Source organism: Malurus melanocephalus, unplaced genomic scaffold, assembly GCF_030028575.1.
Source record: "Malurus melanocephalus ecotype Western Australia unplaced genomic scaffold, MMel_1.1 scaffold_419, whole genome shotgun sequence".
Taxonomy (NCBI): Eukaryota; Metazoa; Chordata; class Aves; order Passeriformes; family Maluridae; genus Malurus; species Malurus melanocephalus.
In genome coordinates this window covers 239,415-249,026 of record NW_026623651.1, presented here as the reverse complement: position 1 = coordinate 249,026, position 9,612 = coordinate 239,415, and the positions used below count along the sequence as shown (strand labels likewise).

Here is a 9,612-nt window from a genome sequence, read left to right as displayed (position 1 = left end):
TGCTGTGCCCGGTGCTGGCGGTGCTGTGCCCACTCCTGGGCGATGCTGTGCCTGGTGCCGGGATAAGCCGTGCCCAGCGATGCCGTGCCCGGTTCGAGCAGAGTCCCACGTTCGCTGGAAGTTCGGGACCCATTGCACTCTTCTTTATTATCCTTGGCTTTCTATTTGCGAGTTTTAATATCCCCATCCGCTGTAAAGCTGCTTGGTTTTTTTCTTTTTTGTTCTTGAAATAATGGGTTTTTGGAAAAGCAAACCGCAAGCGCTTCAGATCCCTCCTTCTCAAGAGAATTAAGATGTTGCTGTGTTTTCAACGCCCTGTATCTTCAAAGTTTCAGGGCTTTCTGACGAAGTAATTCAACAGTTTTAAAAGTGCGAATCCTTCTCTAAATGAAAGGCCAAAGAGATTAATTGCTGTAAAAAAGGGGAGGGATGACGACGACGAAAGAGAAGACTGCTAATCAAAACCAAACTCTTGCCTTAGAAAAGACTTYATGCAACTATTTAAAATATGTGCTAGTCTAGGAAGAACAGTTAAATGGAAAGTGAGGGTATCTTGATACCACAGGAAGGGATAGCTTGCCAAGAATATCTCCAGTGTTCCCTCAACCTAAGGGCACCCTGGATTGCTTTGATTGTTGTGTTTATTTTGTGCTGCCCATCTCSTCTGCTCTGCGTGGAGCAGCAGAGCACCTGGGATAGATTGTGGTCAGCAGAAAGGGGAAAACCTTCCTTTCCATCTGACAGTTTTTATTTCTCCTTTTCCTGGCAGACCACGTTTCAGGATGGGGGTGAAGAGGTAGAAGATGGAGCTGTCTACAATGTCACCCTKAAAAAAGTGCAGATTCAGCAGGCTGCCAACAAAGGAGCTAGGTGGCTGGGGGTAAGTGAGGCTGGCACGGGGGCATTGGAGAGGACTGCTCATGGACTTTGGAGCCTCTCCAGGGAGCTGAATCCCACAGGAATTGTTACAATATTAACTTCTAGCACTGACTGCTCTCCCTATTCAAAAAAAAAAAAAAAAAAAAGAATAAACATTAAACTAATCTCTAATCTGCCTGAGTCATCTGAAACAACACTCTCCTTGTATTGACTCTTCCCCTTTCTTGACCTGAAAACAATTTGACCTGTTGGGCCCATATATCATGTGGTTCTTGGTGCAAAAATAAGAATCTTAGCTTATGGCCTGAGAASTTGAACATTTAACAGTCCTTTCAGACTGGACTATGGCTCATTTCTTATGTTAGGGACCTGTCTCAGGTCTCTCAGACAAAATCATGCTATTTTGACGTGTGAAGGTCTCTCAAATTCATCAGAACTTCCTCTGAACTTAAGGGAATATTGGATTTGGTCTTATTTCTGTATTGCTTTCTCAGCCAGATGAGTAATTGCATTTCTGCAAGAATTACTGCTCTGTACTGTTTTTCAAAGCATGAAGGCTTTGATGGTAAGTAAAATGAACTTAAATGCACACACTTAATTTGACATGCTGCTGAATGTTCCACCTTTGTCAGGCCAAGTCCCCAGCTGATAAAAAAATGTCCTCACTTCATTGGAATCAGTGCAGCTATGGCACTAGGGGCCAGATCTGCAGGAGGTGCCTGTAACTTTCACAGCATTTTGTTATGTTTACATGTTTTCTTTGGRGTCAAAGGCAATAATATAAGAATATTGGTTTGATGTAGTATSCATGCTGGTATTTTAAAGGCTTTTAAAACTGCTCTGAGATTTATATCCAGCCATTCTCTTGTGAAGCTCKTGTGATATGAAGCAATATGGCAGTGCTGAAACCAGAGTCAGGAAAAATAAGCCAGTTCTGTCCTGCATACAGACAGTGCTTAGAGTCTCCCCTGCCCATGTTTTCAAGAAGTACACAGAGTGCTAATGAGAACAGATAATTTCAAATCTGCGTCCTTTGAGTGGCAGATTCCCCATTTCTGCCTCCTGTTTTTAGCAGGAAARATATTACAAAGTATATTTGAGCTCCTGCAACTTTCCCAGCTGGTTCTTCTTCAGAAGTCTGATCTTCCCAGACATGAAGATCATTTTGAACATGTCTGTGTCCCATAAACATAGTTTACAAAAGTAGATTTTCTTTCCTGTGTTRTTCCTTGTAATAGCAGGAGTTTGCCAGGCCTTGGTCGTGTTCTCAAAGGAAGGGAGTGTGTGTGTTCCTGAGGTCAGCTCCACAGCTGATGGTGCCCATCCCAGTAGAACCAGGGACTGCAGGGTCAGGGCACTGACTCTCRGGTTCCTGTGGCTGGTGGTATATTTTTCAGGTCAAATCAAGCCCTGTCTGTAGGGAAGGAGGCCGTGTGTCAGAAATCCACACCTGTTCTAGGCATAAATCCATGACATCGGCTTCCAGGCTGGCCTCTTTCATGAACAAAAAAAAAAAAAAAAATCTCATGCACATTATTTAAAAATATTTTGAAACATTTAGGCTGTTTGTTTCACTTCAAGCTCTTCAGAACATGAAGTATTTTAAGCTCTTCTTGTGATCTTGTTTTATTAATGGSTTTTCTGTGGTCCTGAAATCAATAAATAGCCTCTAACCCAGAGCATTATTTATGAAGAGCCATCCCTGCTCCCAGCAGTCTGGCTTTGAAAAGCCCAATTGTCTTTTAGAACTGTCATCAAGTGGCTTCTTTTAATCTGGAGTTTATAAGTGTTTATTATTTTTTTTCTATGCTTTGAAACTCATTAGCACTAAATTAACAAGGTGTTGGATTTAGCAATGTTGGTCTTAATCTTTTTGATGGTGCTCTAAGTCAGGCTGAAGGTTTAATGCTCAAGGTCAACAACATATTCGTACATCAGCAAGTATTGAACCTTCACAGTAACAAACTCAGTAACTCTTTTTGATCATATGCATGCCTGGATTTACTTTTTTAAAAATTATTTTTCAGTGTCAGTTTGTGTCCTGTAAAGTCCACTTAGCAGTCTGACCTTCTGTGAGGCACTGAGCTTCTCCTGGTTTGCTGGGGCAGGTCAAGTCAAGTCTGATAAACCTTCCTTAGATTCCTCCAGAGTCACTGAATGGTTGGCCCTGTTAGGAGAGAATGGATTGCTTAAAGGCCAATCATAAGACTCCAACTGAAGCACCATAAACACTTCTGAAATACAGAAACGGCTTTCTTGTGCTTCAAACTTGTACAACTGACAAAAGTTAAAGACAAACAGGTTGTGGCTTAGGCAGGCATYAGCAGTTCCCTGACTTTCAGAAGTGTGAAGTTTTTGGATACTCACTGAATTTCTTAGCTTTAAATTTAATTTTAGACTTCAAAGGATGCCAATAATAGCCACTGCTTTTGTCACCAATTACTTAGGTACTAAATATTTAGTTAAGCTTAAGACTTTAAACACTAAGGTATAGGGAATATTCAAAGCCCTAGYAGAAGCTCAGTATTGTGAGAGATATTGCACAAAAGCACTGCTTTGACTAAAAAGAATGTGCAGATGTGATATTTAAAGAGAATTGGCTGTACACAGGTGCCACAGATGATGATTGGTATCAAAGGTTCAGAAGTCAAGTATACCTTCTGGAACTATTGAGAGAGAATCCCTCCTAAACACGATGGGTTCAACCAGAGAAAGCATGAATGCTTTTTTTTTAAAAAAAAAAAAAAAAAAAAAAAAAAAAAAAAAAAAAAAAAAAAAAAGTTAAGTTTGGTGTCTCCAGGATAGATTTTGAGAGGTCTCCAGGATCCTGAGGGAGACGAAAAGCCATGGAAGCTGAGATACATGGCTTGACATCTTTGTGCGAGAGAAGGATGGAGAGGTGGAGATTTGTACAAATGGATGGCACTGAGAAGAGGGGATGAAAAGTATTTGGGGTGGACAGTCGGCATCGGTTTAAATGGCATTATGTCAGGCTAGAGAAAAAGGCATTTGGTAATTGGAAGGGAAGGTTTAGGAGTGCAGCAAAGAATCTGAATGATGTGGTTAGAAAGAAAATGTTGTGTTTTTAAAACTATCACACTGAAAAAAACTGAAAAATGGGATTCAGCTTCCCTCTGAGGATTTGAAGGCAGCCCATAGGGAGGCTGGTTGTCAGAGAGGATGCTGCTATTGCCCGTGAAGAAGAGGCACCAAAGTGTAAGAGACAAATGTTCTTGTGGGGGTTTTCATCTTGAACTGACAGCCAGGTACCTGTGAAATGAAACAGAGATGAGCGGAGTCACAGCGTAGCCAGAAGCAGRTAAGAGCAGCCGAGCAGTGGCTGTWAAAGAGCAGCCACTAAACACCTGAATTTGTGTGGCCAGGAGTGATATGCTGACAGTGTGAACGGTGTGAGAGGTGAACTCCAGCCGGTGATCTGTGGGGAACAGTAAACTGAGAAGTAAACAGTTGAAAGAGAAAGGAAAAAGCAGCGGGTGGAGGAGTAAGTGGAAAGATGGGGGAAWTGGAGGAGAGGGAAGAGTGGTGCAGGAAGAATAGAGACATGGGTGTGGTGAGGACAGGTGGACAAGATTTTAAAATGCCATGAATTGACTATTGTGGAGCCCCTGTTAAGCAGCGGGAGTGCTTTATCTCAGCCTCCCAGGAGTTCGGGAGGGATGGCCACYGCTGTCCAGCCCTGGGAGAGGAGAGAATGGTGAGGAATGAGCCGCTAAAACCTGCAAATGTCTTTCCTATCAGGGTCCTTCATCTGGGAAGGAGTGAGGAACAGACCTACAAGACAAGAGAGCTCTGGAGYATTTAGTGGGGCAGGGCACAGGAAATGCAACCAAGAATGAGAGTTCCCCAAGCCTCAGTGCTGTATCTCCACACCTGAAATAATTGCTCATCCTCACCATCAATTTATTGCTTTACTGATGGGTGACACGGACTCCTTTTGAGTCTTAAATATCAGATAACAGATAAATACTCTGCTCTCTTACAGCCAGGCTGCCTGGCTACATTAGCCATGGATTACACATCTAGTGGAGATTTTAGAGACTTTGTTTTCACTTTTTGCTTTTTGTTTTTTGTGACAGCTGAACTTCTGGCTCGGGGGTTTGTTCAGGCAGAGATGGATTTAAAATACAGCTTGTCTCAAAGTGTCTTTAATATTATAAGATTGGGTGAATAGCAGAACATGTTCTTTCACAATGATAAATGAAACACTGTTTGAAGGGTGCTTTTCAACACCTTAAAATGCTGAAAGAGGGGAAAGCTGAAAAGTAGCAAATCTATCATTTAGTATTTGTGTGTTTTATTAACACTGCTATTATTTGATAATTACCTTTTCTGGGAATTTTGTGATGTTTTAAAAATAAATGTTTAGTGATTGCTTCACATTGAAAACTGCATGTGACCACAAGTTTGGCTTCTAAACACCTCTACAGTCACATACATCAGCAGAAAGCTTCTGCTGGAGAGTTCAGCTGGAAAAACATTGCAAAAATTGTGGCAAACTAACCTGTATCCTGACTGGGACYTGGGATACAACCCTCTCTCTGACTCAGTGTGTCAGAAAAGAAGCTGTAGCCTGGATTTCTTTCTTTGCAGCACAGACTTCGTAAGTATGGGCTGAGATTTAAGTGGTGCCTGGAATCATCAACTTTTAGAAACAAGCAAAACCTCAAGCATTTTCTCTGAGCCTGTGCCTGCCCTCCCACTTGCCCTTCAGAGCCAGCTCTGCAATTTCTTTTTCATCTTACACTTAGATCCCAGATGTCTGATCAAGTGTAGCTTCCTGTGTAAGCAGCAGGCAGGGCTGATCACTGTCCTTGCTGCAGCTTGCTGTTTTGTCTCTTGATTTAGAGTGTGTGTTGGTCCCTTTTGGCTAAAGCAGACTCTTKAATCAGGTTCCCTCGGCCTGTCCTGGCTGCCCAGACCCAGGCCAGGCTGTAGTTCTGGCTGTTTGGCAATAGCAGAAAAGCAGCTTCCAAGGAGCTGACAGTCTCCCTACAGAAACTGAGTTGCTATATCATCCCCTCCAAAATCTCTGAGGACCTGTCTTGGAGAAGGAAGAAGGATGGRGTGTGCTCACATTGGTTTTACATGGGGGAAGATACCTGTCAAGTGCTGGAGACCCACAAAGTAATGTATTCAGAGGAACTGAATGATTTCACTATGGACAGGTACACAAATATCCAAAAGAAAGCCTTGGCATCCCACTCAGCTTTGGTTTGGAATAGGCTCTTTCCTCCTGTCCTTCATTCAGTTGTGAACGTAACAGTACCATGCTATCATAGCCCTTATTAATGACTTCTCTTGGAATATTTTTCTCCTCGCTTCCTGGTTTAGGCACAGATCTCTGCTCCAGGGATATCCTAAGCAGCATTCTTGGATGCAGTCATCAGCTGGTTAATAAAGGCTGTRTGTGCAACAGACACTCAAAAATGGAAGCTGAGCCCATTAAGAGTTTTAAAATGGAAGCCTGAAAGATTACTGTCCATTACTTTCCCAGTTCCGAATCCAAAATGCATAATTAGAAGGGTGTAGCACAGTGCTGTGCTCTTAGTTGAGTGTGAAACCTCTCACTCCAAGTGGCCAAAGCATGACAGGGTGGCTGTGCTTTAATCCCGTGGTGTTATTGAGGCTGAGTTAGAGCTGGGATACCCCAGCACAGCCACCAGGAGCCAGGGAGAGACAGGRGCAGCCTCCCTGCCTGGGGCTGTGCAGACACCTCTTGCTAATTAATGATCCTTTTATCAAGTGGAATGACAAGAGTTAGGGGAGCCTCTGGAGCAAAGCTGCTGGAGACTTCTGTTGCTGCATTGGTTGTGTGTATCTGCATTTTGGAAATCTCCCAGCCAGACTGCTCATGGACAAAACTTGCCCTTGGCATGCTCTCGGTTTACCTGTGACATGCAGGATTAGAATGACATCCCATGCTGTAATTGCTTTCCCCTGGGAATTCCTGTGACAGCCAGGATGACTGTTTCTTTAAACTATGCTGCTTGGATGCTAGAGGTTCTCCCTGAATTCCAGCTGTCTTTCTGCTTACATCACGAAATGTTATCTCGCTTTTTTTGAGAAACAGTAAGTGAAAGGAATAACCCCAAAATTTTGCTTGCTCTGCAAAGGAGCTGGCACTTTCTTTCTGAATGCTCGATCTAGGTCACTTGTTGGGTTAAGGAAGAGTTGGCAAGGAATGTGGCTATGTGTCATCGGAAAGGCTGGGAGACGCAGCGCAAAAGTGGACTGAGATGCTGTACAGAGAACAGCCCTGGAGAAACCATTAGTTTTACCGTTTGSGTTTTGTTGTCTTCATTTAAGGAACAGGCTGAAGCATTGCAAGCATGTTAGTCATGTTTGGATTTAAAATTAGTCTCGGTAAAGTTAATTAAAAATATGTGTGTAAATGCATGCTTTGAACTCGCATCTTTTACTGCTGCTGTTTATTAAACATATAATTTCCTTTAGCGAGCACTGTGAAGGGTGTGCAGTTGTGTGAAGAAGCAAGCACAAAGTGATCAGCTCATGGCTTAGCCCCTTGGAGAAAAARGGGTTATTTTGTGTGATGGGTTAACTAAACGCTAACTCGGTGTGAATCCTGCTCTTGCTTGTCTTGGTGCAGTCAGTGTATAGTGTMTTGTAAAGCAGAGGAAAAACGTGTGTGATGTCTTAGTGTTAACACCTCATTAAGATAGTATCAGAGACTGTAAACATTGTTCCTAAAGGGAATTGGAACCTCATTCCTGAAGGGTTGAGCAGCTCACCAGTTGTCTCTGGGAAGGTGCCACGTTTTGCTCCTGCAGTCTCCCAGAAGTACTTGCCCTTTATTCACCCCAGAAAGCTCTGTTTTCCTGTTCAGTGGCCATACAAGCTCTTCAGAAGTGACTTGTAATTCTTCCTGGGTGGTACGCTCACATGTAGGGCTCAACTGTAAAGTCTGTGTTAAGTTTTTACACCTTATGGAATAAGAATTTTATTGAGATGTATGAGGATGTGGCTTTTGTTTTATTTTTTTTTTTTAATATACAAAGTTTGGAAGCCATAGTGAGGAATTACATGTTTTAGGCATGGAAATTATTTTACTGTTTATGGAAATCTTTTTAACTTGTACCAAACTGAATTCATGCTAATACCTGAATACTGCAGTTCAGCAGCATGCCACCAATAGGTGACAATTTAGGGACTGGAAGAAAAGTAAAATCATATTCAMGTGAAGTGATAGTGGTCTTGCATTGTTACAGCACCTTTTATCCAAATCACTTTCAAAGCATGGCTGCATTCCAGACTATGCTGGATGTTGTAATGTAACACACCACAAAAGTAGGATTTGGGTAGGGATTAAAATTCAGCCTCACTGCYGTGGTCTGGGTTTGGGAGATGCCCCTTCCACTGGGGAGATGAGAAAGGGAGGGGAAACAAGTGTTTCTGGGACAATGTGACTTTGAAAAGGCTGCTGAAGGGTTTGAAGCATTAAAAAACGTCAGGAGGAGATGGATTAGCTGTCAGAGCTGCATGGTAATATTTATTTAGTGGCTTCATAGTGTTATTGTATGGATATCTTCTTCACATGTGACACTGGCAGCAAGGAGCAGCTGCTTAACGATGCACTGCAGCACATGGAAACAATTTAGRGCCAGAAGTGAATTAATGGAATTCATCTGGGGAAAAGACCTGGACTTCTGAGAGTCCCGAGTTCTGTGGAAGTGTTTGCCCCCCGTGCAACAGCAGTCGTTAAAGCAAGCTCAAATATTAAGTTGTAGCAGGGAAGAGGGGAGCAAAGTGAAGCTTAGAAAATACTGTTAGGGAGATGACAGTAACTCCTCACTCATTCCTTGTTCTTGTTTCCTCATCTCAAAAGTAGGAAAAGTAGAAAGGGGATCCACAGGTGGGAAGGGATTTGGAGGCACCAAAAAGGTGTGGACTGTTAAATTTATGTACTGGTGCAACTGGGATTGATGTGCAAATTTATAAATAAATCCTCACAGGATTGTGACTCGATTCTGGCAATGAATAGGGAGATGTAGGAAGAGCATTTAAAACAATGAGTGGAGAAGGGACACTTATCTCCAGGGTGGTTTTGAAAGCAATGGGGGTGAAGAAATTAGTTATTTTACATATTTTACATATAATTAACCTGAAGGGACTTCCCACTGGAAGAAGTAATCGAGACCAACCAAGTCCAGGAAGATTCAAAAAGGATTGGACATTGATATAAATAATGAGAACAAATGCATGAGATTCAAAATACAAGACATTAATTTTTGTGATTCAGGTATAAATAAACATGCCCTGCAGCTGAGAAGAGCATTTTCCTTTAGGCTGGTTATTCTGAATGTTATGGGTGTYGTTTCTTTACCTTCCTCTATAGCATCTGGCCATTTTCAGAGGGGGAAAAACCTCTAGTTTAGTTTAAAATTACTATTATTGTGTGTGGTTATTTATAAGTTCTGCTTTCAATTTGTTTGCAACAAATGTCTAATGAGACAGAATAAGACTGAGCACAGACACTTATTAAAAGAATCTTGAGGACTTTAATGCCCAGGGATGTCAGGGCCATGTTGCCACATGGTGCAGGAGTTTGGTGTGGGCTGGTTTTCCAGCAGCCCTGCAACCTCCTCCTGGTCAAGGAGAAGCCTGGGTGCTCAGTTCTTRCTCTTTTTTGTGTGTTTAAAGCAAAGGTTTGCATCTGGGCAGTTTTAGACTCTGCAAATGTAGGAATTGTGTGGG

General features: G+C 42.4%; 1 protein-coding gene across 1 annotated transcript in view; it reads left to right on the top strand.

Moving 5' to 3' along the window:
* Window positions 1–9,612, top strand: part of RGL1 (ral guanine nucleotide dissociation stimulator like 1) — a 53,173-nt gene that overhangs the window by 620 nt on the left and 42,941 nt on the right. Inside the window, exon 2 of the mRNA XM_057379733.1 lies at window positions 770–880. Within this exon, the coding sequence (XP_057235716.1) occupies window positions 770–880 (111 nt within the window). The remainder of the gene's footprint in view (window positions 1–769; window positions 881–9,612) is intronic.